The 27015-nt window shown below is 40.9% G+C and overlaps 2 protein-coding genes across 21 annotated transcripts in view; one reads left to right on the top strand and one right to left on the bottom strand.

Annotated features, from left to right (window-relative positions):
• Positions 1–372: 372 nt before the first annotated feature.
• Positions 373–26244, top strand: LOC102933321 (NADH-cytochrome b5 reductase 2). Of its 2 annotated transcripts, XR_005225438.2 has the most exons (11): positions 373–491; positions 1091–1237; positions 2575–2647; positions 3845–3951; positions 6650–6779; positions 9950–10033; positions 10812–10897; positions 11809–11908; positions 13033–13257; positions 25286–25429; positions 25759–26244. XR_005225438.2 is itself a non-coding variant. In XM_037899868.2 (9 exons), exons 1-9 carry the CDS (start codon positions 477–479, stop codon positions 13203–13205), a joined length of 915 nt encoding a protein of 304 aa, XP_037755796.1. In that variant the 5' UTR covers positions 373–476; the 3' UTR covers positions 13206–13661. The 2 variants fall into 2 exon arrangements, 1 of the variants encoding a protein (XP_037755796.1); XM_037899868.2 differs by lacking the exons at positions 25286–25429; positions 25759–26244 and having other exon boundaries at positions 13033–13661.
• The window catches only part of PPFIBP2 (PPFIA binding protein 2), a 206704-nt gene continuing 203057 nt past the window's right edge, over positions 23369–27015 (bottom strand). For 7 of the 19 annotated variants that reach the window (XM_043548628.1, XM_043548630.1, XM_043548627.1 and 4 more), the window contains one exon: positions 26056–26835. In XM_043548628.1, the coding sequence (XP_043404563.1) occupies positions 26638–26835 (198 nt within the window). In that variant the 3' untranslated portion in view covers positions 26056–26637. Of the gene's footprint in view, positions 23635–23668; positions 24478–26055; positions 26836–27015 lie in introns of those variants that run through there. The other 12 variants (XM_043548620.1, XM_043548638.1, XM_043548624.1 and 9 more) reach the window with 6 other exon arrangements.

The following is a 27015-nucleotide window of genomic DNA, read 5'->3' on the forward strand; positions in this document are numbered from 1 at the left end:
CGGGGTTTTTTCCCGTGAGGTGAGAGAGGAGTGGCTTGCGTGGGGCAAAGCATGGGTAAGGGGGGGGAGAGGAGCGTGCAGGGCGCAAGCGGTTTGCACGGGCTGGACAATGTACTGGGGAGAAGGGGTTGCACGGGGGGAGCGCGCAGGCCTGAAGGGGTTGCCCTGGGGCGGAGCGGGGAGCGTGCAGAGTGGGAAGAGCTTGCATGGGCTGGAGCGAGCGTGCAGGGCTGGAGCAGGTTGCATGGGGGCGGTAGCAGTGGGCAGGGGCTGGAGAGAGTGAGCAGGGCTGGAGGGGGTTGCACTGTTTGGGGGGGGAGGGAGGCGGAGCGTGCAGGGCGGGACTCGGGAGGGGCTTGCACGGGCTGGGCAGACCGTGCCGGGGAGAGGACTCGGAGGTTGCACCGGGGCGCAGCGGGAGTCGACGCGGGACCCGTGAGGCGGCGCTGGGGCCGGGAGCGCTGCCTGCCGCAGTCATGGAGCCGAGCGCGGTACGAGGGAGGCTGTGTCCGGCGTGCGGTGCAGGCTGGGCTCCCCGCCCCTCTGCAGCCTGGGGCGGCCGGGGGGGCTGCCCCCGGGGGGGGCTGGTGGGCGTGGGGTGGTTTGGGAAACTGCTGGGAGCGCCGTTAGCGCCAAGAGCATGGGGGGCGGGGCAGTGATGGAGGCTGGGCTGAGAGGGGGATGTGTGTTTGTGGCTTGTCCGGCACCCGCAGGGTCTCAACGTTTCCGAGGCCCCAGATCCTCGCCTCCGGGGGAGCTGCCCAACCCCCCCCCACGTCCGTCCGAAGTATGTGGCCATAATATTAACGTGCTCAGGGCCATTTGCTGCACTTAAAACAGTGACTCTGAGTCAAGGCTGGTTTCAGAGTAGCAGCCGTGTTAGTCTGTATTCGCAAAAAGAAAAGGAGGACTCGTGGCACCTTAGAGAGTAACCAATTTATTTGAGCATAAGCTTTCAGCCGATGAAGTGAGCTGTAGCTCACGAAAGCTTATGCTCAAATAAATTGGTTAGTCTCTAACCTGCCACAAGTCCTCCTTTCCTTTTTGAGTCAAGGCTGTGTCTGATGTCATGTGCCTTTTGTTTTTTTAGGACCTGGCCTTGCTGATTGCTGTGGTTGTCATTGCCCTGTCAGCCTTGCTGTTAGTTTTCAAGGCTAGGAGATCCCAGAGGAAGAGTGATCCCATTACATTACAGGAGCCACACACTAAGTATCCATTGCCATTGATAAAGAAAGAGGTGACCAAACCCATTCAGTTCGTTTAGAATCCTGCCAAACTGCTCTGTGAAGATCACTTAGATTGTGCAGCCTACACTTTCTCAGGGAGGAAGCATGAATGACCAAAACAGGACTGGAGTTAGATCTGTGCTCTTACCCTGGCTCTGAAAGTGGTTCATTGTGTGATCTTGAGCAGTTCAATAAGTCTTTTTTTTTTTTTTTTGTCTGTGCCCATATCTGCAAAATGAAGACCCATAATGCTAAGTTATTTCTCAGGAGTGTTGTGAAGTTCGCATAATCAGAGATGGACCCAAACACAGATCCACTCATCTCTGAAACTAAGAGTGGAGGTTTTAAAATTTGAACTTGGATCCAAAGAGTTTCTCTGGTAATAATGGGCTAGCTCAGAACTCTGATATAAACATCCCTGAACTTTGGGATTTCCAATTATGAGTGCTGTGGTTTGAAGGTATGTCTATAATTAATGTTCGTAAAATGTTTTGAGGTTCTTGGGTAGAAGGTTAAAAAAGATTAATATTATTTTTTAATATTAAACAACCCCTTTAAAGTATCTCCATGTGTGTTCCAGTACAATTTTATCATCACCTTTGGTAATAAACTTTTTATATGGCGTCTGGATCTTGTATCCTCCCTGTTCCTTGCGTGGGTTTACTTAAGACAGTATTCTCTGTCATTAAGTATTTAATGCTTTTGGGGAACATCTCATTTTCATAGCTGCTACTGGAAATGTCTTGGAATATTTTTTCTAGATGTTGCATAAATTTGGTTCCTAAAACATAATGCATAAATTAGTGTTTACTAGTTACCCCTTCAAAAGAATAAATAATTGGATTAGTTTCTTTGAATGCACAGTTCCTAATCCAGAGGCATATCTTCCTTTTAATACACTTAGAATTTGCATTGGTGGGAAGTAGGAGTTACACATTACATTAAGGAAGGCTATGCCTCGACATAAGGCATGCCAGTTTTGTCATAAATCAGGAAACATCAAAGGTACAGTGAGCATGTATATTGATTAGAGAAAACCTAAAGATTTTTGTTGTAAGGCTGCAATTGTCACAATGTCCTTAATCAGGGAAAAATTGCTTTCCTCTTGGCTTCTGAGAAGGGGAGAGGACTTCAAGAGTTAGTCCTTTATAACCAGGCTTAGAAAAAGATGAACTGTTAAGATTTCACTGTCAAACCTGTTTCTGTTTTGCTGTTTGGATTTTGGCTTATACTTTAATGAACAGTAGTTTCACCAAAGCACATTGTGATGTTTTCCAAATTCCGAGTGCTACTGTACTGTCTTGTTAAAACCACACTTATTATTCTCCATCTCTTTGCTTTCTGTCAGGAGATCAGCCACGATACCAGGAAATTCAGGTTTGGGCTTCCATCGCCGGATCATGTATTAGGGCTACCTATAGGTAAATACTGAAACTCTTTCCTGTGATTATTTTTTTGGGTAAATTTAGGATTTTTCCCTGATCACCATCATCATCTTCTTCTTTTTTTTTTTTTTTTTAAGCGTAGTGAATTTGGTGCTCAGGAAGGTGGGGTATTAAAAACTCCATCTAGAGGCAGCCATGGTGCTGGATTGTTGGACAAGCTCCCTCTCTTGTATAATACCATGCTACAAAAACCATAGATTAGCACCGACAAACAGGAGAAGGAACAGAGGCTATGTGGATACCTATTAGGCTGGGAGCAGCAGCAAAAGCCAAATTACTATGCTTTCATTTTTTTTCATAAATCCCAAATATAGGTGTGAATAAGTTGACTCATGTATGAACTGAGCCCTTCCCAAATATACAAGTGTAGTAGAAAGTCCTACAACTGTAGGTTATATGTGAAGACACAGGTAGAGCCTGCAGCATCTTGTTCTAACCATGGGCCCAGCCACTTGACCAGAGAAAAGGAGATGTGGTAGTAGGAATAGTTTGATAAAATTGTATCTCCCCTACTGACTGGCTGTCTAAACTGCAACAAAGCAGAAATCTTCTGTCCAGTAGAAATAGTGACTATTATCTATATTAGTTTTTCAATAACAGGGATCTGGAATTATCGATTTATACATGGTATTGCTTTATTGGCATGAATTGGGAAGAGCCACAATGGGCAAAGTGTTTTTTCAATATCTGAGGTGGTCCTGGAAGAAATGGGTTAGAGTCCGTGTAGTGGTAATGTCCAAGGTACGCGAAACAAATGAACAAAATAGCCATCATGACATAGTTCAGCAATTTATTTCATGGTTGTAAAAAGAATTTATACTATTGCTGTTCTCATCACATATATGGGGTGTGTGTGTATTTTGCATACTCCTGATGGTGTTATGATAACCATGGATTATGTAATATACATATTGAAGGATATAGAATATATTCTCAACAATAGCATTTGATTAGACTTAGACTTAAATGTAGTGAAGAATGATTCTAGGGTTGTATGACTAGATGACGATATAACTTCTGTATCCCAACAGGATGTGTCTATCATGGTTAGCTTCTAATGCTTTTATTGGAGTTATTGTATATGTTTAGATTCTTTATTTCCCACTCCATTCTTTTTGTTTTCTCTTTTCTCAGTCCTGAAAGAGATAATTAGATTGTAACTCTTCTCCCTAGGCCAGCACGTTTACCTCTCTTCCAAAATCAATGGTAATCTTGTCATCCGGGCCTACACTCCAGTTTCCAGTGATGAAGTAAAAGGTTATGTTGACTTAATTATAAAGGTAAATATTAGCTGCCTTCATGGTGACAGATAATTTAATCTAACTGGACATGTTTACTATCCAAGTGTAGAAGGCGATGCTTGCCTTAGGAAGGAGAGGATTGGATTTAAGTGAAATTTAAAGTGATGCTGTCAAACACTGTAGCTTATGCCCCAAATTTGACCTTTCTTAATATACGGTGATGTGATGGCAAAAGTCCTCCAGGTTAGTATTTATTTTCAAGTGTATTTAGTGACCCTGGAAGGTGCTGGATATTAGATGTAGAGAGTGAAGCCTATTTTCCTATTGAATAGGTACAGCGGGGGACACTGCAAATTTCTCCCTACAGCTCCTACCAATGCCTGACATTTGAGAGGGATGTATTTTTGGTGCCTCATTCTTTAGGGATGAGAGGATGATTGATACAAGGCTGCCAATTGTGATACCAGTTTTTATGATGTGATACCTGGCTGTTAGGAATTTGAAACACCAGCTTATTTCACAATGTCCTTTAAATGATATAAATCTCGCTAGTAAATCTGCCATCACGACCCTGAGAGGGAGAAGAAAACAATAGTCACTATTTCGGCACAGTATCCAATAAAATGGAGTCAGGAGCTCTTCCCTGCTACTTCTTCAGCAATGATTAACTAAGGACTCTGATACTTGGTAACTAAGGACTGTTCTTCCTAAAACTATGCTGCTGCCATTGATAGAATTTACATGGAAGTAGAAAATAAGTGACAAGAGGTGCTTGCTAACTTCATCTTCACTAGAGAAATTCCACCACATCTCTCTAAGCTTCGGAAGTTGTTCGAATGAAATTATTATTTGGAGAATGCCATAAGTTCAGAGTGCTCTATAAAATGCATAGAAAGACAAAGGGCCTGGTGGAGCTCTCATACTGGGATAAATTAAAGTCAGTAGTTACACTAGTGTAAAATCCATGTGAAATCAGAATCAGGTGAAGGTTGCCTTCTCCAAGAGCTCAGATGGATAACCAATGTGGGGCTTTAAGGCTGGGGACCTAATTAGTGAAGAGTTCATCGTTGGAGTTGGTCAGGAATTTTTCAATGAAACGTTTTTCATCAGAAATGCTGATTAATTGAAACCAAAACTCATTGCAGGAAAAGATCAGGTTCAACAAAACTTTAGTCGGGGAAGTTTTCTCAGGACCAGGATTGAATTTTTTTTGGGGGGTGGGGGGGTGTGTCTCTAGTTTTTTTTGTCAAAAAAAACTTTGAAAGGTCTCGGGTAATTTTGATGCAGAACAGGAAAACTTCGGAATTTAAAAAATTTTCATGGGACAGGAAGACTGTCTTCAGCCCACCTCTGTTTATCATGGGAAGGCTTCAAAAAGAGGTGGGTTTAAAGGAGACATTTGGAGGAGGAGAGGGAGCATTTGGTTGCTGAAACTGTGGGCTGCTCAGAGTGCAGAGGGTAGAATAAAATAAGGTTTGACACTAGGATGGGGAGAAGGGACAAAGGGAGGTACAGAGGAATGAAGAAGGAAATGAAATGAAATGAGAGCAGAGATGGAAGCCAGGAAAGTGATGTGCAGGGCCATGAGAATGGATGAGGAGCCTGAATTTAATGAAGGCGAGAGGAAGCCCTTGAGAGGATTCTAGGTGCAGCAGGAGTGGAAGAAGAAAGGCTAGTCGGCATCTACTCCTGGCATGAGCCTGAGGCCCTTGTTTTCCACATTGAGACTCTTGTACAGAGTTCAGCTTTAAAAATGTGCTGAAATTGATTGTTATTAGACAGGATGGGTAGAGCAGTACATGGCATTGCTTTACTCTTATCTTGTGGAGAAGTATGTTACAGCCTGCACATCTATAACCTGCTCTTTGAGAATCTGCCTTGCACGTTCCCCAAACCATCTCTGTATGCTAAAACAACCTCTGATTGTTTTCTCCTTTATTTCCTTTCTGATGCTTGCATAATTGAACAATAGATTTGAAGTTCTTTGCATACATGGTGCCGTGTCATGAAAGAATGTTGCATTTTCTGATTCAATGTTAGAATCCTGGAAGATTTTGAGTAGGAGTGTTCATAGTTTCCTTTGCTGGAACCTTTCAAGCTAGTGTGGATTGCAGAGTGCACTGTGGTTAGGTCCCTGGACTCCTGAGTTCTTCCAATCCCCATTCTAATGCTGACTCTCTGTTTGCCTTTGGGCAAGCCGCTTTCTTCTTCAGTTTTCTCCTTTTGTTTCTGGGTTTCACTCTTGTTCTTGATTCCTCATGTTCCACGTGTTGTGAGGATTTGTTAGCGGTTTAACGTTTGTAAAGCGTTTTCAAGGTGAAAGGGAGAATTTAAGGTAATATTCATCACTGGACTTTATGGTGGAGCCCTTTTGAATGCTGTGAAGCGAAAAAAGGACCTCCTGCCATTTTCTGGAGGGAGATTAGCGATGGAGGTGACTTGAGGCTGGCGTTGCAGAGGTACAGGGAGATAAATGCAGTGCATAGAGTCTGCACAGACATTCCCATTAACCACACTGCCGGCTATGGATGGAAAAGCAGCAGCTGCATGAAGCAGCAGTTTTCTCACTGCACTGTGGTGGTTTCCAGTTACAGTGCGCAAATGAATACTGAGAGCAAGGGATTTCCTGGGTCTCATTTCAGGTGTCCAGTGTTCTATGCAAGGCGTTTTTGAGACGACACTATTGCCATCTGATAGCTAAATGGTCAAAACACTAACAGTTGCTGTGTTTCTTCAGGTCTACTACAAAAATGTCCATCCCAAATTCCCTGAAGGTGGGAAGATGTCCCAGTACTTAGACAGCATGACTGTTGGGGATACCATTGACTTCAGAGGGCCAAACGGGCTCCTTGTATACAAGGGGACAGGTACGGTGATGTTAAAATGGAGGGAGGGGGAATCTAGTTATTTTCAAAGGCAATTTAAATCTTGAGGGCTTTCCAGATTGGGACACTGCTTTCTTTTGAAATGAGCCCCAACGTTCTCCTAGGGGAGTTCTCTCCCAATGTTCTTGACTCGTGCCTGTTGTATCGTGACCATGCTGGGGAGTGAGAGCATTGTACTGGTCTGAGAATGTGACTGTTCAAACACTTGCCCTCCTGTCAAGGGTATTTAAATCCACTCTATTGATACATTCATATTGTTTTGTATCACCGCGAAACTTGTATTTGAAGTAGCTGAGAGTTTTTTAATCTTTGTGCGAGATGCTCAGGCTGCAAATCTTAAAGTGCTCCCCTGGGAAGCACATCATTTCTGCTCTGTAACTCCCTGGCTGTAAGCCAGCTTGCCCTGTTTTAAAACACGCTTGTCTTGGATAAGGATCTTTCTGTGTGGGAGGGATTGATGTGTTGAGGGACTCTCACATAAGATGGTTGTACAAGAGTGTAAGGGATTTTGCCCTGATCTTGATTGACTGGGACTGTACACCTAAAACTCCCTTATACTTCAGTGGCAGCTCCAGGTACTTAGCACTTGTCAGGATCAGGCCCTTTATTAGGAATAAAGTACAAATGAGTCTTATTTTTTGGATGGAATCAATAAGCCACATAAGTTACAAATCCATGCACTTCGATTGCTATAGACAACAGGAACTCTGCAGCATTGGTTACAAATCTGTTAATTGATTATCAGAGCATGGATTTGGTCATGAGGCTTTCTGTTTGATTCTTGGAGATATGTAGCCTCTGAATTGAGTTACAAGCTGTGTCTTATTTTTTGATTACCCCAAAGCAGCGGCATCCTCTGGTGTACAAAAGAAGTTATGTAGCTCTTTTGATCCCTGCATGCTAGGGGTCAAGGTTGCATGGCCTTTAGTGTCAATGCCAAGGGTTTAATTGGATTCTTGTTAGCTATATGGGTATCTAGAGATGAATAAATTACTATAATAAAAAGGGTCTGATCTGACTGTGCAGGACACTAATATATTTAATTGCTTTATTCATTGCAGGGTCTCTTGGCTTAACGCTCTTGGCCTGTTAATGTTTTAGTGCAAGTCCCATGATGCAAAGGGATCATAAAGATGACTTAATTAGCCTCTTGGGTGACAGTCATTGCTATTCCCAGCTCTCAGTGTAGGGTGAGTGACCACTGTGCACCAGCAATCCACAGCTGCAGGATGACCTTTTGGTGCAGCTAGATGCAGTTCTTCAGAGGAGCCTCTAGGTTATTCTAAATAATGCTTGTAGCTAAACTAGTCCTTGGCCAGCAGTAAGATTGGAGACTACAAGGGGGCATAAAGCCACTTTTACCATTTCCACCTTGGCCTGTGCTGAGCACAGCTTGGCTGGATCTGAAGATCTGTCCCCATGTATCAGGTTGCCAACTCCAACAATTGGACTTCCACAGCAGTTGTATCCCTTAAGAACATAAGGACAAAAAACAGCCATACTGGGTCAGACCAAAGGTCCATCTAGTCCAGTATCCTTTCTTTCTCCAGTGGCCAATGCCAGGTGCTTCAGAGGGACTGAACAGAGCAAACAATCACAGAGTGATCCATCCCCATGTTGTCCACTCGCAGCTTCTGGCGGTCAGAGGCTAGGAACACCCACATCATGGAGCTGCATCCCTGACAATTCTTGCTAATAGCCATTGATGGACCTATCCTCCATGAACTCACCTTATTCTTTTTTGAGCTCCATTATAGTTTTGGCCTTCACCTTTGCCTATCCCCTGGCAATGAGTTCCACAGATTGACTGTGTGTTCAGTGAAGAAGTACTTCCTGATGTTTGTTTTAAACCTGCTGCCTATTAATTTTATTGGGTTACCCCTGGTTCTTGTGTCTCGTGAAGGAATAAATAACACTTCCTTATTCTCTTTCTCCATACTGTTCATCATATGTGTTGTCTCTTTCCAAGTGTAAAAGTCCCAATCTTTTTAATCTGTCCTCATATGGAAGCTGTCCCATACCCTTAATCATTTTTGTTGCCTTTCTCTATACCTTTTTCCAATTCTATATATTTTTTGAGATGAGGTGACCAGAACTGCAACCAGGATTCAAGGTGTGGGCATACCATGGATTTATATAGTGGTATTATATTTTCTGTCTTATCTATCCCTTTCACAGTGGTTCCTAACGTTTGCTTTTTTGACTGCTGTTGCACATTGAGCAGATGTTTTCAGAGAACTATTCACAATAGCAACAGCTAATTTAGATCCCATTGTTTTGTATGTATAGTTGGAATTATGTTTTCCAATGTGCGTTACTTTTCATTTATCAACACTGAATTTCATCTGCCATTTTGTTGCCCAGTCACCCAGTTTTGTGAGATCCCTTTTTAACTCTTTGCAGTCTGCTTTAAAAACTTAACGTTGAGTAATTTTGTATTGTCAGCAAATTTTGCCCCCTTGCTGTTTATCCCTTTTTCCAAATCAGTTATGAATATGTTGAATAGGACTGGTCGCCGAACGTATCCCTGGGGGACACCACTATTTACCTTTCTCTGTTCTGAAAACTAACCATTTATTCCCCCTTTGTTTTCTGTCTTTTGTCTTTCTTTTACCCCATGACTGCTTACTTTGCTTAAGAGCCTTTGGTGCGGAGCCTTGTCAAAGATTTTCAAAAGTCTCAGTACACTATATACATTGGATCAACCTTGTCCTCATGTTTGTTGATCCTTTCAAAGAATTTTGATAGACTTGTGAGGCGTGATTTCCCTTTACAAAAGCTGTGTTGACTCTTCCCCAACAAATTGTGTTCATCTGTGTGTCTGATAATTCTGTTCTTTGCTACAGTTTCAATCAATTTGCCAGGTACTGAAGTTAGGTTTACTGGCCTGTAATTGTCATGATTGCCTCCAGAGCCTTTTTAAAAAATTGGTGTCACATTAGCTATCCACGAGTCATCTGGTACAGAAATTGATTTAAGTGATAGGTTACATACCACAGTTAGTAGTTCTGGAGTTTCATATTTGAGTTCCTTTGGAACTCTTGGTTGAATACCATCTGGGGTCCTGGTGACTTATTACTTTTTAATTTATAAGTTTCTTCTATTATAGTTTATTAATTTAAGTACCTGTAAGTTCTGAATATTTCTTCCAGGTAACTTTGCTATCAAGCCTGACAAGAAGTCTGAAGCACAGAGAAAGTTTGTAAAGCATCTTGGGATGATAGCTGGAGGAACAGGTGAAACTGTTGCACTGAGGGCAGCAACCTCATGAGAGAGCAAATACAGGTTTAGAGGGTTGTGATGATTATCGAGACATTTTCTGTTTAATTTATTTTGTGACTGAAGGTTCTCTCTTCATTACCAATTGAATCTGTTGCCTAACAGTGCTCGCATCGATACATGGATGTAATATTTCAACATTCCATTTGGTTAAAATTAACATCCATGTATTTATGTACTGAACATTGTGGATTTCCTTTCCTTTATATGAAGATACTCAGGGCAGGGACTGTTTTCTCCTGTTTTTACAGTCCTTGGACAATAGGCTCCTGATTCTGATAGCAGATGTGGGGCATTGCCACAGTATTAATAATCATCATAATACAGAGAAAGAGAGATGTGGTCTGAGCTCAGGCCTATGAGCCAGGAACACATGTTTTGTCCTGGCTCTTAAACTGATTCATTATGTGATCTTGGGCAAGTCACTTAACCTCTCTGAGTCTGTCAGCCTCTGTACAATGAGGTTGTAATATTTACTTTACCTATCCTACCAGAGTGTTTATTATTTAATGTTAATAAAGCACTAGGTAAAGTGTTACTTTGTAGCTTTTTTGAGTAAAAAGAAGAAACTTTACAGCTGACATGGATCTGAAATTGGGATATTATGGGCCTGATCTTGTGGCTTCATGCAGACAAAACTTCCACTGAAGTCAGCTTGCCATACTGCCTGATAATGCAGCCTTCATGTGAGCTAAAAGGAAAAGCTCATCTATAATTGTCTTTTGTTTTGAATAGGAATAACTCCGATGTTGCAGCTGATCCGTCACATCACAAAGGATCCTAATGATGATACTAAGTGTTACCTCCTTTTTGCTAATCAGGTAAATATATTGTGTCATTTGTTTGCCCTCTTTTTTACCCCAGGGACACCATTAAGAGGACTCTGAACTGGTGATACTGTTGTGATATTTAATTTGGAAAAATTACTTCCCTGAATCACAAGATTTTTCTCTTGATCTGTATTATGCATATGTACCACACAGTTATATTAAAGTATGTAGTCCTAGTCCACATACTTCACATGCAGAACTCCCTTTGATTATCAGGGCTGCTATGTGATTTGACATGGTTTATTTAAAAATGATCTATATAAGAAGTTACAAGAGATATTATAGGTTATTGCATCTGTTCTCAGACACTGTCCTGGGTTTGGTTTCTTTTGTTCTTAAACCAACAAAAAGGAAAAAATATCCCCAAGAAATCATATTAATACAACGTACAAAATGTTTGTGCATGTAAAACTGCCAGAAGCCCCGAACTCCTGAACTGAAGGTTGTGGGTGAAATCCTGGCTCCATTGATTTCAGGGAGGCCAGAAGTTCACTCCCTGGTCTTAACTCTCGCTGTTATACCGAGGCACTGCCGTGTTTGTAATATGCAAAAAAAAACCCCACTGGTGGGGAGACCAAGACAAATCAGAGTTTTAACCTTGCTTCTGAATTTCCTGGCATTTGGCTGTTTAACTATTTAACACTAGTATCAGCTAGGTTGCTGTTAAATCTGATTTGTTTTTACTATTAATCTGGATTTACAGTGAAGAAAATTATAAACTACCATATGCTTAAGAAAAATTCACAGTTTGTCTACTGACTGTTGATAAATGAGAAACTCTGATTCCTGCCTGCTGAAAACGAAGTAAGTGCCATGTTAGTCCATGTTACTGTGTGCACTGATATGGTCTGGTGACAAACAATTCCTCCCCCGCCCCCCCCCCCCCTTTTTTTTTTTAACAGACTGAAAAAGACATATTACTGAGAGCTGAGCTGGAAGAGGTAGCGAAGAATCACCCTGATCAATTTAAGGTGCGGTATACATTGGACAGACCTCCTCATGGTAAGTTACTGGTGTTCGAAGGAAGATTTTCTTCTGCCCTCTTTTCTGTATACAAGCCACAGGTTTAATCCTTCCTACTAATGGATATTGCTACAATATCCAAACATCCATTCCTATGGTATCTGAGCACTCCTAGCGAACTTACTAGTATCTGATAACCTTACCAAAGCAGGGAGCTGTTCTGTAAACCTTAGTAAACAGGAACTAATAATTAACTTCCATTGAATGATGCAACCGTTACCTGCGGACCTTTGGATAGTGAAATGTTTGTCATGGTACTGGTAGGGTAAAGTGTCAGTTTCTTGGACTTTTCAGCAAAATACACAACTCTGCTGCTTTGTCTAGTCTCCCTCCTCATTTCATCAGCAGAATGATGTTACCTTGGCATCGGGTCTGCTTAGTACTTGCTATGGGCACAACAGGCAAATGTACAAGTGCCGCTTACAGTAGATCAGGTTCAAATAGGGTGCAGTTGCACAATACAAAGATAAAGAATCAGTTGTGGGTTTCTATGTAGTACTGTATTGGGATGGAAAACAAAAAGCTAGAGCTCTACTGTATCTAGCTCACAAAACACACAGCCAAATTAATTGTTGGTGTAAGTGATCACAACTATGTCTACACGTAAAGCAGCATGGGTAGAATAAGCAGTGTAGATGATTACTCACTTAAACGGTGCTTCAAGACATGCCAGAACCTTAGGGTATATACCCTACACAGCTTTCTACATGCCCAAGCAGTGCCTCTCATGTCAGTATCCCACTGCTGGAGCTTTTCCCCAGGGCAGGGGAGAGGCAGCAAGGAGAGCGGCAGCTTCTCGCTGGTGGAGCCTTTCCCTGCTGTGTGTAGGTAGATGCCGCAGTGTGAAGCAGCCTGCTTATTGCGTGCCCTAGACAAGGTTGTACTTACAACAGTGGAGGATGTAGTCCAGGGTTTTGATCCTACCCTTGTCAAGTGCCTGCTTACAGTAATGTGGTATAAATGCTGATTCTATTGGGATATTTGTCTCTGTGTGTGTGTGTGTGTGTGGCTGATGTCATGTTGAGGGGCAGGATGGGGACCTTTAGTGTGAATATATGTTTGAATTGTAAGGTATTAATGGTATCCCTTGTTGTTTGTTTCAGACTGGAAGTATAGCTCTGGCTTCATTACTGCAGAGATGATTAAAGCATACCTCCCTCCTCCAGGCAGAGATACTCTTATTCTGATGTGTGGGCCTCCACCTATGATTCAGTTTGCGTGTCAGCCCAATCTGGAAAAACTTGGTTATCTCAAAGATAACACATTCGCTTATTAACACTGATGCAATGCAGTAAAAATCCATTGTGCTACAGCACTTTTAGAACAATGTAAGTTGATTGCAATTTTTGTAGTCCTAATTAAAGGTTTTATTGAATAGTTGAGTAATTTTGTTCTGTCTCTACGTTACCTTGAATGCTTTTAATACTGAGAGCTTGAGTAATAGTCTTTAAATGTTTTCTGTTATGCATCTCCATGTCTTATTGCTTATCTGGCTAACTATAATATGGAGAGGGTGTTAATATACAAAGTTAAAGGCCACATGACTCTAGCTACCTGAAATTAAGTTGCCCTGAAATATTCTGACTTTATTGCTATAATGAGATAAAATTTGTATCCAACAATGCGGGGGGAAAGATCAGTTTATTTTATTAATTATATACTTGGGTATAGCACTGACATTCAGCAGCCTACAACGGTCCTAAATTCTGAACCTATTTCCTAATTTATGCAAGGTTTATGTGATAAGACTCTATATGTAATCCATTCATTACAATGTGAATAAATTAATTTCTTTCCTGTATGAAAGAGGGGATAAAGAATATTTCTTAGGAATGTGCTGCCATAAAACAGCAAAGTAGATTAAGGAATCTGGTCATGGGAAGAAATTGCGGTAGCTCAGGGACAGTGAAAGTGCATGAAGAGATTCTCAGACTGTTTTGTTAAAATTCTCATTTCAGAGTGAAATTTTATCTAAAATTTAATTTCGGGGATTAAATATTTAACCTTCATGCTGAGTGAGTCACTGAATGCTATTCAGGTATATATTTGTTTGCCAGCAAAAAAAGAGGATTTGATTGACAGTCACTGAAAACTGCATTGCTGCCTTAAGTTGGACTGAACTTCAATATAAGTATCTACTGTTGTTTATATGTACTTACGAAATACAGTTCTCTCCATGAAGTACATGTGCTCTGAGCAGTTTCAGAAGTTTGCCTCACCCAAAAGAAAGTGGTACTTCCACACAAGGTACATGACTCATTCTATACACCCTTAAACTTCACTGTTTTTACTCTCTCTTCACAAACACTTTTCAGTTTCAGTGACTGTGCACTGCTCTGTGCTCACCATCTCAGGGCTGGTTTGTACTGTCTTGTGCCTTAAACTTGGAAAGTGTGGGGCAGGGATCCTGTTTTTAATCTGTCTGATTGGAAATTTACCCAGTAGCACTTAGTATTTTTAATCAGATGTTTGAGACTAATAAATTTGCTCTTTGTTACCTCACAGATTAAGTCTACTCAGACCACTATCCCAATAACAGTTATAGCAGACAGAGATGAAAATGCTTCAGGCTTGTAGGCCAGCCATCTTGAAAGTTGTGATGATTCCAGTGCCACTGCGGACTGAGCCCTTTAATACCATTTCATTTTGGAGAGTCATAATCAGGGCCCTTTGTAAAATTTTCTTTGCTTAAGTTTTTGCCAAATTATTTTCAAGAATGTGTGGGGTTATGGATTCCAGGCAACCTGGGTCGCACCTCCTTTGCTATTATCTAGGCCAGTTGTTCTCAACCAGGGGTACGCAGAGGTCTTCCAACAGGTACATCAACTAATCTAAATATTTGTCTAGTTTTAGTTCAGGCTACACGAAAAGCACTAGCAAAGTCAGTACAAACTGAAATTTTATAGAGTCAATGACTTGTTTATACTGCTCTATATACTATACCCTGAAATGTAAGTATGTATGATATTTATATTCCAACTGACTTAATTTTATGATTGTGGTATAAATGACAAAATTAAGCAATGTTTCAATAATAGTGGTGAAACTTGGGGGAACATAAGACAAATGAGACTCCTGAAAGGGGTACAGTAGTCTGGAAAGGTTGAGAGACACTGGGCTAGGCAGTGCAGCTCAGAACCATCTTCTTCCCTGGGAAGTGGCAAGCATATAGCTGGCTTTAACTGGTGCACTGTTCACCAGCCTGCACTATGGCTTCCCTCATTCACTGGCTGCAAGCTGGACTGCAGAGGTGAAATCCTGGCCCCACTGATGTCCATGGCAAAACTTCAATAGACTTTTCTGAGGCTAGGATTTTGTCCCAGAGGAGATTTACTTGCAAAGAGAAGCTCTTAGTGTGTCTTCTCTTAAGTCTCTTTTGAACCTGTGAATTTTTCCCTCTTGTCCATTCTCCATCTGTTTCTTTTTAGAAAAAAACGCTTATTTCTTCTTCAACACTGCATATTTACAAAAAGAAAAGGAGGACTTGTGGCACCTTAGAGACTAACCAATTTATTTGAGCGTAAGCTTTCGTGAGCTACAGCTCACTTCATTGGATGCATTCAGTGGAAAATACAGTGAGGAGATTTATATACACACAGAACATGAAAAAATGGGTGTTTATCATACACACTGTAAGGAGAGGTTTCAGAGTAACAGCCGTGTTAGTCTGTATTCGCAAAAAGAAAAGGAGTACTTGTGGCACCTTAGAGACTAACCAATTTATTTGAGCATGAGCTTTCGTGAGCTACAGCTCACTTCATCGGATGCATACTGTGGAAATTGCAGAATATCATTCTCCCCCCCCCCTCGCCCCCCACTCTCCTGCTGGTAATAGCTCATCTTAAGTGATCACTCTCCTTACCGTGTGTATGATAAACACCCATTTTTTCATGTTCTGTGTGTATATAAATCTCCTCACTGTATTTTCCACTGAATGCATCCGATGAAGTGAGCTGTAGCTCACGAAAGCTTACGCTCAAATAAATTGGTTAGTCTCTAAGGTGCCACAAGTCCTCCTTTTCTTTTTGCGAATACAGACTAACACGGCTGCTACTCTGAAAATTGCATATTTACTCGTGATAATAATTTTAAAATGTTACCAAGTATTTGCTATAAGTATTATAAAGCTAAATGATAACACTTAAAGGATTCTTATTCATTTTGAGGGTGAAGTTTATAAGCTTTATGAAATGCCTAAATATATTTTGACACTGAGCTATTACAGAGCTTTTTTCCATCTATAGATTTTTTTCTGAAAGTGAGTATGCTCATTGAATAGACAGAGAAACACAGAGGTTAACTGAAATACCCAAGCATATAGCAAGTCACTGGCAGAAATGGGAACAGAACCCAGGTATTCTGACTCCATTGGTATTCTAGCCACATTGCCTCTCTGGGTATGGTACAGGGTACTCTTCTTAACTATTCATTTACCCCCATTTGCTCTTCAACAAACTTTAAAATTCCCCAGCTGCCCAGGTATATATAAAATGTACTATACAGAGTCAACATGGAATATAGACAAACATACAGCATTTATTTATTACAATATGATTGCCCAAAGGTCAGTGTTTGTATTTCCTGAACTTTTCACTTTTATTTTATATATCAAATAAGATACTCTAGTATTCAAATATAAGTTAACAGAACACTTAAGTTTACAACCCAACACACTGGAACTGGATTTTTAAAAATAATACTACTTACAGTATGGCCTGCTTGAAACATCTTAGGGTGCAAAACTACCCTTCTCTGCTCTGTCAGTGTACATTGAGTCAACATTTGTACAAAACAAACAGTTAATTACACATTCACAGGCAAATTCATCTAAGGTGCACAGAGTACACTAAAATGATAACCATGTGTTCAAACAGACACCAGGGAGAAATATCAAAAGTGTTCATTAAAAACCTAACTGATCCCTGTTAAGTGAATGGGACTTTTGAAAATGCCAGCCTCTATCATAAACAATTCTACTGTCTCCATACATTAAAGTTCATTTTGCACAATAGGCATAGTGGAAATTAGCTGTTCATTTCTAGCATGAGGGAGATTTATACACAAACTTGTTAACTAGTCTTTAGGAGAAGTCAGTTCAATGACTGCAGTTCGTGTCTCGTTTCCCCATTTGCGTCACACTTTGCATAAGGGCTAGATTGGGCCATAACTTTACTCAGTGAGTAATGCCTTGCTCTTTAACTAGTCCTATGAATAAGGGTCACCCCTTACTCATTCTGAATAGCACTTAAGTGAAAACAGCCAGACTTTAAGCTCTTTTGAAAGAGGCATGTCTGGCATTGACATACCCCGAGAAATATTTCCAAACATAGTTTAGCATCAGAACACACAAAATTAAACCTCATTGCAACCAAAAGGGATGCGATCTAACCAGTAACCCACCCTCAGACAGTGTTTAATTCAAGCCCATTATATCTTCCAAAATCAAATATCTTTGTTTCACAACCCTGTCAAGACTGTTTTTGGAATTGCCCAGTACAAAATAGCCTACTAGTACCATGGTAGTGAATGTGTGTGTGGGGAGTCATTACTGCAGCCCTACTCCTGGGGGACGCCTGTTGAGGCCCATACAGCCCTGTCAGTCTACCTGGCTGACAGCTGAAGAGAAACCTTAAGGTAGAAGGGTTGTTAGGCAGCATAACATGGAAGGTGGCTTTGCAGGCATAACTTCTAGCTTTTACGTGCAGCAAGCAGGACTGCCAGTTACCTCCAGCTCCATGGGCAGCCCGCACTGTTTTGGTATATCTGCACTGGAGCTTGTAGGTGTAACTTCCTGTTTGAGGAGAGGATACCAAGATGGGAGGGGTTGCAGTTTGGAGGACAGTATTAGAATTCAAAATGATATTGACAACCTGGAGAAATGGTCTGAAAGGCATTTATGAAATGCCTTATTTATGAAATAAAGACAAGTGCAAAGTACTACTCTTAGGAAGGAATAATCAGTTGCACAAATACAAAATGGAAAAGGACCGCCTAGGAAGGAATACTGCAGAAAAGGATCTGGGGATTTAGAGTGGATCACTATGGGTCAACAATATAATACTGTTTCAAAAAAAGCAATTATTATTCTGGGATGTATTAGCTGGAGTGTCATAAACAAGACAAGAGAAGTAATTCCTTCTTCTCTACTCAGCACTGATAAGCCTCAACTGGAGTATTGTGTCCAGTTCTGGGTACTGTACTCTAGGAAAGATGTGGACAAATTGGAGAAAGTCCAGAGGAGAGCAACAAAAGCGATTAAAGGTCTAGGAAACATGACCTAAGAGGAAAGACTGAAAAAAACGGGAGAAGACTGATGAGAAACATAAGTCTTCAAATACATAAAAAGTTGTTAAAATTGTTCTCCTTACTACTGAGGACACGTCAAAAAGCAATGGGCTTAACTGAAACAAAGGAGATTTAGGTTAGACATGAGAAACTTCCTAACTGTAAAGTTCTGTAAGAATAGGAACAAAGTATCTGGGGAGTTTGTGGAATCTGTCTAACCTGTTCTTAAAAACCTCCCATGACAAACACCTGTCAGGGATGGTCTAGCTAATATTTAGTCCTGCCCCAGTGCAGGGGACAGGACTTGATGACTTACCAAGTTTCCTTCCAGTCTTATATTTCTGTGATTCTATATCTGACTGATAATCAGGTCTCCAGAAAAGAACTGCACCACTATGTTTATGTCCTATTGGAGATCATAAAACATTCATCATTTGCCTTTCCTTAGATGTATACACAAGGGAGAGTCAGTCTCTTGCTATATTTCATCATTTAATATCTTTAATTTCCTTTGGAGCAGAACACTTCTGGATTTATTGCAACATATCTTGAGACGAAGCTCAAGTTTCTCTCTCAGCTGTGCTAGCACGATGCCACGAAAATCTGCAGAGCGGATTTGGCCAATCTATACTAAGCAATATGCTATACTAACACCAGCTCTGCAGCCCTACCTAGCATTTCCTAACTAGTGACCTTTGCATGTTATGTTGGCTGTAGTTTGCTAGAGTTATATTAGGCTAGTGCTTTACATTAAGCACGTATAGGAGACTGGAATGAAGAGAGAACAGTTAAGGGAAAAGTATAACCGCAGGTACTCTCTTAAAAAAACAAGTATCAGTCTGGATCTGTAAAAGCAGCAAAGAGTCCTGTGGCATCTTATAGACTAATAGATGTATTGGAGCGTACGCTTTTGTGGGTAAATACCCACTTCGTCAGATGCATGTAGTGGAAATTTCCAGAGGCAGGTATAAATATGCAAGCAAGAATCAGGCTAGGGATAATGAGGTTAGTTCAGTCAGGGAGGATGAGGCCCTCTTCTAGCAGCTGAGGTGTGAACACCAAGGGAGGAGAAACTGCTTTTGTAGTTGGCTAGCCAGTCACAGTCTTTGTTTAAGCCTGAGCTGATGGTGCCAAATTTGCAAATGAACTGAAGCGCCGCAGTTTCTCTTTGAAATCTGGTCCTGAAGTTTTTTTGTTGCAGGATGGCTACCTTTAAATCTGCTAGTGTGTGTCTAGGGAGATTGAAGTGTTCTCCTACAGGTTTTTGTATATTGCCATTCCTAATATCTAATTTGTGTCCATTTATACTGGACAGTAGGGACTGTCCAGTTTGGCCAATATACATAGCAGAGGGGCATTGCTGGCACATGATGGCATATATCACATTGGTGGACGTGCAAGTGAATGAACCGGTGATGGTGTGGCTGATCTGGTTAGGTCCTGTGATGGTGTCGCTGGTGTAGATATGTGGGCAGAGGTGGCATCGAGGTTTGTTGCATGGATTGGTTCCTGAGTTATGATGGTGCAGTGTGTCGTGCTGGTGAGAATATGCTTCAGGTTAGCGGGTTGTCTGTGGGTGAGGCCTGGCCTGCCTCCCAAGGCCTGTGAAAGTGAGGGATCGTTATCCAGGATGGGTTGTAGAGGTTTTAACTGAGGACTGTATGTGATGGCCAGTGGAGTTCTGTTGGTTTCTTTCTTGGGCTTGTCTCGCAGCAGGAGGCTTCTGCGTACATGTCTGGCTCTGTTTCCTTATTTCCTTATGTGGGTATCGTAGTTTTGAGAATGAGTGGTGAAGATCTTGTCGGTGTTGGTCTCTGGCTGAGGGGTTGGAGCAAATGCGGTTGTACCTCAGCGCTTGGCTGTAGACAATGGATTGTGTGGTGTGTCCGGGATGGAAGCTGGAGGCATGAAGGTAGGCATAGCGGTTGGTGGGTATTCGGTATAGGGTGGTGGTAACGTGACCGTCACTTATTTGCACCGGGGTGTCTAGGAAGTGGACCTCCCGTGTAGATTGGTCCAGGCTGAGGTTGATGGTGGGGTGGAAGCTGTTGAAACTGTGGTGGAATTCTTCCAGGGTTCCCTTCCCATGGGTCCAGATGATGATGTCATCAGTGTAACGTAGGTAGAGAAGGGGCGTGAGTGGACGAGAGCTGAGGAAGCGTCGTTCCAGGTCAGCCATAAAACGCCATGGCATATTGTGGTGCCCATAGCGGTGCCACTGGTCTGGAGGAATGTATTGTCACCAAATTTGAAATAAATGTGCGTGAGGATAAAGTCACAGAGTTCAGCAACCAGTTGTGCTGTGGCATCATCAGGGATACTGTTCCAGACAGCTTGTATTCCATCTTGGGATGTTTGTATAGAGAGCCTCTACATCCATGGGGGCTAGGATGGTGTTTTCTGGAAGATCACCAATGCATTGTAGTTTTCTCAGGAAATCAGTGGTGTCACGGAGATAGCTGGGAGTGCTGGTGGCGTACGGTCTGAGTAGAGAGTCCACATATCCAGACAGTCCTTCAGTGAGAGGGCCAGTGCCCGAGATGATACAGCGTCCAGGATTTCCAGGTTTGTGGATCTTGGGTAGTAGATACCCTTAGAGCCCCGACCGGGGTTATTTTATGTTGATTTGTTCCTGTGTTAGTGTAGGGAGTGTCCTGAGTAGATTGTGCAGTTTCTTAGTGTATTCCTCAATGGGATCTGAGGAAAGTGGCCTGTAGAATTTGGTATTGGAGAGTTATCTGGCAGCCTCCTTTTGGTAGTCAGACCTGTTCATGATGACAACAGCACCTCCTTTATCAGCCTCTTCAAGTATAATGTCAGGGTTGTTTCTGAGGCTGTGGATGGCATTGCATTCTGCATGACTTAGGTTATGAGGCAAGTGATGTTTTTCCACAATTTCTGCCTGTGCACGTCCGCATTCTATGTATAGGTCCAGACTGTCATTTTGACCCTCAGGAGTCTGTGGGAGGGTATCTGTGTATCAGTGCGCTGTTCCGTGTTATCTTGAAAGTATTCTTTGAGTCGGAGATGGCGAAAGTAGGCTTCCAGATCACTGCAGAACTGTAGCTTGTGTGTGTGTGAGGGGGGGGCAAAAAGAGAGTCCCCGAGATAGGACAGACTCTTCTGCCGGGCCGAGTGTGTAGCTGGATAGATTGATGATATTGCTGGGTGAGTTAGGGGTACCACTGTTGTGGCCCCATGTGGCATCTTACAGTCCTTTTTCCTTTGTAGAGAGGTCTACAGGCCTTGGGAGGCAGGCCAGTCCTCGCCCACAGACAACCTGCCAACCTGAAGCATATTCTCACCAGTAATGACACATCACACCACAGTACCTCTAACTCAGGAACCAATCCATGCAACAAACTTCGATGCCAACTCTGTCCACATATCTACACCAGCGACACCATCACCAGTTCATTCACCTGCACGTCCACCAATATAATATGCCATCATGTGCCAGCAGTGCCCCTCTGCTATGTACATCGGCCAAACTGGACAGTCCCTACGTAAAAGGATAAATGGACACAAATCAGATATTAGGAATGGCAATATACAAAAACCTGTAGGAGAACACTTCAACCTCCCTGGACACACGATAGCAGATTTAAAGGTAGCCATCCTGCAGCAAAAAAACTTCAGGACCAGAATTCAAAGAGAAATTGCTGAGCTTCAGTTCATTTGCAAATTTGGCACCATCAGCTCAGGCTTAAACAAAGACTGTGACTGGCTAGCCAACTACAAAAGCAGTTTCTCCTCCCTTGGTGTTTACACCTCAACTGCTAGAAGAGGGCCTCATCCTCCCTGATTGAACTAACCTCATTATCCCTAGCTAGATTCTTGCTTGCATATTTATACCAGCCTCTGGAAATTTCCACTCCATGCATCCGACAAAGTGGGTATTCACTCATGAAAGCGTATGCTCCAATAAGTCTGTTAGTCTATAAGGTGCCACAGGACTCTTTGCATGAGAAACTTGTTTTTTTTAAAAGCGGCAAACATTACAACTTGTTTCTAACCACATCTCAGTCATGCCAGTATGTGGAATCCATATATATTTATATAGCTTATAGTATGCTGAATACAATTCAGGGAGCAAAGGACTTGGAGTCTATCACTTCCTCCTGGTTTTCCAACCATCTGTGCTAAGTTTCACACTACATGTTAAACTGTGCTTTGTAGCTCCTCTAGTCATTTTGACTCAAAATTCAGCGGAGCTTACTGAAATGTTCCAATTGTACAAGGAACTTTCATCTATGGACTGGGCTAAAACTTTTATTGCACTCACCTTGAGGTATCTGTAGCGAGGGTGGTATGCACCATTTTGGTAGTTTAAATGTGCATTTTAAGTTAAATGAATTTTCTGCCTGTTCCTTGACCACAAACACACACAGTACTTGTTTATGTGTTAAGTCATGCGTTAAGAGAGTCATTTTCTAAGAAAAGCCAACTTTTGGGTCCCTCAATTTCCTTTGCAGTCTCAAACTGAAGATGGGATTTCCTGCTGTAAGCAAATTTCTCATTGCAGAGAGAGCAGAGTAAGGATCAGCATGCTCTCTGCTGGCCTGTTTAAGAACACACCCACCTGCTAGGGCTTCATGAGGGGTGAAAGGTGATCTGTCCTTTCTCTTCATCCCAATAGTATAATCAGGATAGAGAAAGCAGAGACAAGGAGAGGTGCAGAGGAAGAGCGAATGAGGGATGAAGTCCCTTCTTCCTCTTTAGGGAGTCTCAAAATCCTAAAGCCAATCCTATCTCTTTACCAGACTGCAGTTTTTTTAGCAATGGTTCAGTAAACAACTGTCTGCACCAGGGTCTGTCAGATCCCAAGATAGCATCTGCTGCACCATGAATCATATAGCATGATAGAAAGTCACTGGAATTGTCAAAGTATCATCCTCGCCCCTATCATTTAATATGAAGAGGACCCTTATTCTGTGACAGAGGCATATTCTGCTTATGTTATCGCTACATTGCAAGTTAATTATAAAAGTACAAAATTATAAAACAGATAATTTAGCAGGTAACTGCATAAATCCACTGTATAAAAGTCGTCATAAATCTGTAAAGAAATCTTCTACTAGTCTTAATCATTTTCCAATTTTACCCTCTCTGGATGATGAGAAATATTTTGCATAGCTTTTCTTAATACCCATGTAAAAATACCCAACACAGAACACAGTGGTTTTTTTTTTTTTTAACCTGTAAGGTGTTGCTGCATCATAATCATATACATTTTACACTTCTTAGTGGCAGAAAAGCCTAAGCTATTTTCTGCATATAGCACCCAGCTTTCATCAGCCAGTTCTCTGGATACAAGTGAGGTATAAGAGTGTTCTTGGTCATGGTCATCATCTCCAGTCTTCAAAGGTAGGTGTTAAAAATCTGCTGTCATTCAGCGTTTCATCTTGGCTTAGCATATCCTGAAAGTAAACAGTATATAGACCAGTAAGAAGTATGTTCAGTTAGATGCGTATAGCAATGGCAAAGCAATCCAACTGTAATTAGATCTGATTCATGACAGCAGGAATTTACTGTCTTGATGTAGCTTATTTGATGATATAAATATTTAAGGCATTACAGGCCACCTGATTATATGTAACATAGTGGGATGATCCGCATCAATGAGTCTCACAGGTAGGTGACATAGTGGATAAAAATACTTTCACGTTACATGACCATCCATTTTGCTTTCCAGTGAATGAGTTAATCTACTTAAATCAGCTGCACCAATGCAGCCATTAATTTTACACGTTATGTGATTCTATATATTAGATACAGAATCAAATCCATACTGCTTCAGTAAAGTGAACTCTATCTAAGGGAGCAGGGGACAGCAATTGCTTATTTATTTACTTTTCAATTTTTCCATTGTTTTTTATCAGGTATAGACACTAATTTACTGTGGGCAAAACTCACCCATTTTCAGAGGGTGAGCAGAATAAGTGGAGACTATGCACCACTTAAGTTCAACTTAGGCCATCCACTATGAATAGAGGACTGACAACTTATTTAAAAATAAAGATTTTTTGAAGTATGGATATGTAAGTAGGCTGTAAATAAGGAGTCTATAACATGAACACTGGAACACTTACTCTATAGGACTGCTGGTCCTTTAACTTTCACTGCATTCTAGCAGGATAAGTTTGTGACTTTACAGCAAGTATAAATTGGTACATACCGTGAGGTTGCTTATGCCTTGAGAGAGCACCCCTATTTGCATTACTGTTCCTTCTGAATGTTCCATCTGTAAAATCAGTCAGTAACTAGATCAAATCAGACAGTAACTACAATTTTATCCAGACTCTACATGCATCTTTTGGAGGAGATTCTGCCTTGAGAAAAACAAAATCTCACCATGATGAATTACTACACTTTGAAATGTGCTAAAAATGAGTTCTTAAAGTTATACGGAAATAAATATACATATTGTACATAACACCTCACACATCAAAAGAAAAAAAATACTCTTATGCCAGCATAATGCAGTGATGATAGAAAGATCAATTTCTGATGAGAACAAGGCATTCTTTAATCCTTCAGTACAAATATTACACACGCTAGCGAATTTAAGAATTTATCAGTTTGCTCTCATGAATTATAGTGCCGTGTGTTGCAGTAATATTTTCCAGAAGTCAAAAGCATTCAAGATGCATTCAATAACGCATGTGGTGCATTCCTACTAGGCAGGCAACACAAGTACTCTTCATGTTCTCTTACTGATTTTAAAAAAGGATATAAATTGTTTGAGCCCATCAGGTGGCCTAAAATGTAAAGGGGGTTCAGTCGTGGTTCATTTAAAGTATTAATTTTTCACTGTACAAATGTGTAAATATATTGTGTTCACTTCCAGGTCATTTTTTAGCTGGAAGATGGAATGTTACAAAATATTTTGAATATTAAAAAAATTTGATAACAGTTGTATTTAGTAATTTAAAATGGGGTCCAGAATGGTGGAATATTAAAGTTAAATCAAATCCATACGGCTTCAGTAAACTCTATCTACTGGAGCACGGGCAGCAGTTGTTTACAAAATATTGGAGTTTCAGTTTTTCAAATTTTTTTTTTTATCAGATATACACACTAATTTACTGTGGGCAAAAGTCACCCCGTTCAGACGGTGAGCAGAATCAGTGGAGACTATGCACCACTTAGATGCTGCGTTTACCTTGTAACTGGACATTTCCTTTCAGTAAACATGTCGAGCATCAAACTACGGTACGTTCACTACAGATACTGACAGCGCTCAACTCTGTTGGGATTTGGTCCTCTCTTATTTCTTTAACATAGTATTGTTAATCTTATTTAACACTAACACAGGAGCCACTATATGTGAAATATATCACCCTTTTATCGCTAAAACACATGCTAAAACATTTTTGTTAACGGGGTCCTCTAAATAACACAGTGCAGACTTATACCAGAAAAGACAGTGGTTAGGTAATGAGCACAAATGATGTGTTAGATGCAGTAAACCATGCAAATGAAAAATGAATTATCAGTCATATCAATTTTGTGATCATTCTCTTATCTGGTTTCTCACTTAGGAGAATTATTTAATCTGGCTTCTCTCTGGGACAGTCTGAGCTAATGGAAGTTGTCATAGCTCTACGGAAGTCACTGGAGCGATGATAATTTACACCAGCAGAGGATCTGCCCCTGTCTGGCTCTTGTGCGCTACAGAAGCTCTCACAAGGTCCAACAGCTCCCTTTTTCAGGGTTTGAAGTACTTTACACAGACTTTGTCAGGAAGGAGGCTGGACAGAGTTTTTATGGAAACCTACTGTTTGTGTGTGATGTGTAAACTAAATTCCATTACAGAGAGAAAGTGATCACTACATATGTAACAAAATGGAAGTATTCTTTTATTGTCTAATTGATAATGTTCATGTGTTTATATGCTTAAGCATAATTATTTCATAGAGTATGTAATACATTTACATGGTGCAAATGATGCACTCTTCAGTTTAACGTCTTAAAATATACAATCCAGTTGTACTTACGAGAATAAAATACAAATTGATACCTCTGTACAAATTGATCTGAATAAGATTTTATTACATTACAAACCACTTATAAAGATAAAATTTCTCTGTGCAGTACTCATGGATTATGTAATTAAAAGTACAAAAAAAATTTGGTGTTTCTACTATAACCCCAAATTTAACAGTCCAATACATTAACCTTCTTAGTGTAAAGGTTTGATGTACCTGAAAAAGGGCTTGAAGATAGATGGGTTTACGCTTACAAAGATAAAAATATAATTCATCTGACATTCTCAGTATAAAACTCTTCAAAAGCATCCACAGCCCATACGTACGTTCTCAATGAGTTCATGCGGATGTAGCAGAGACTTTGTTATATGGTAACAAAAGGTTATTGGCAAGCTTTGGAATGCATGTAGAGGATGAGAGATGAGAATGACATCAATCTATTTGTCCCACCTGATCCAGTTTGTCCAATTCCCTATCAGTGAGTTGATTAAGTCCTTTGTATCCACCATAGCTCTTCTGAGTACCATTAGTTGCACCTGGACTTGTGTCCATAGGACAAATGTAATCTGTAGATTCATCAAATTTCTTTTTTCTTAGGTTTCCAAAATGTGAAAATCCAAGTTTCTTTGGCTAAAATAACGAAATATAAAGTTTTACATAAGAGAAACAATTGGTCTAAAATGTAAAATCTAGTTTGAAGTTACAATTTTGTACATGCTAACAATGCACAAATCTTGACTGAAGTCTACAAACTAGAAAAATGCAGCTTTAATCATTCCTCCTTGTATGTTTGTTACTAAAGGATATAAT

Source organism: Chelonia mydas, chromosome 6, assembly GCF_015237465.2.
Source record: "Chelonia mydas isolate rCheMyd1 chromosome 6, rCheMyd1.pri.v2, whole genome shotgun sequence".
NCBI classification, from domain to species: domain Eukaryota; kingdom Metazoa; phylum Chordata; order Testudines; family Cheloniidae; genus Chelonia; species Chelonia mydas.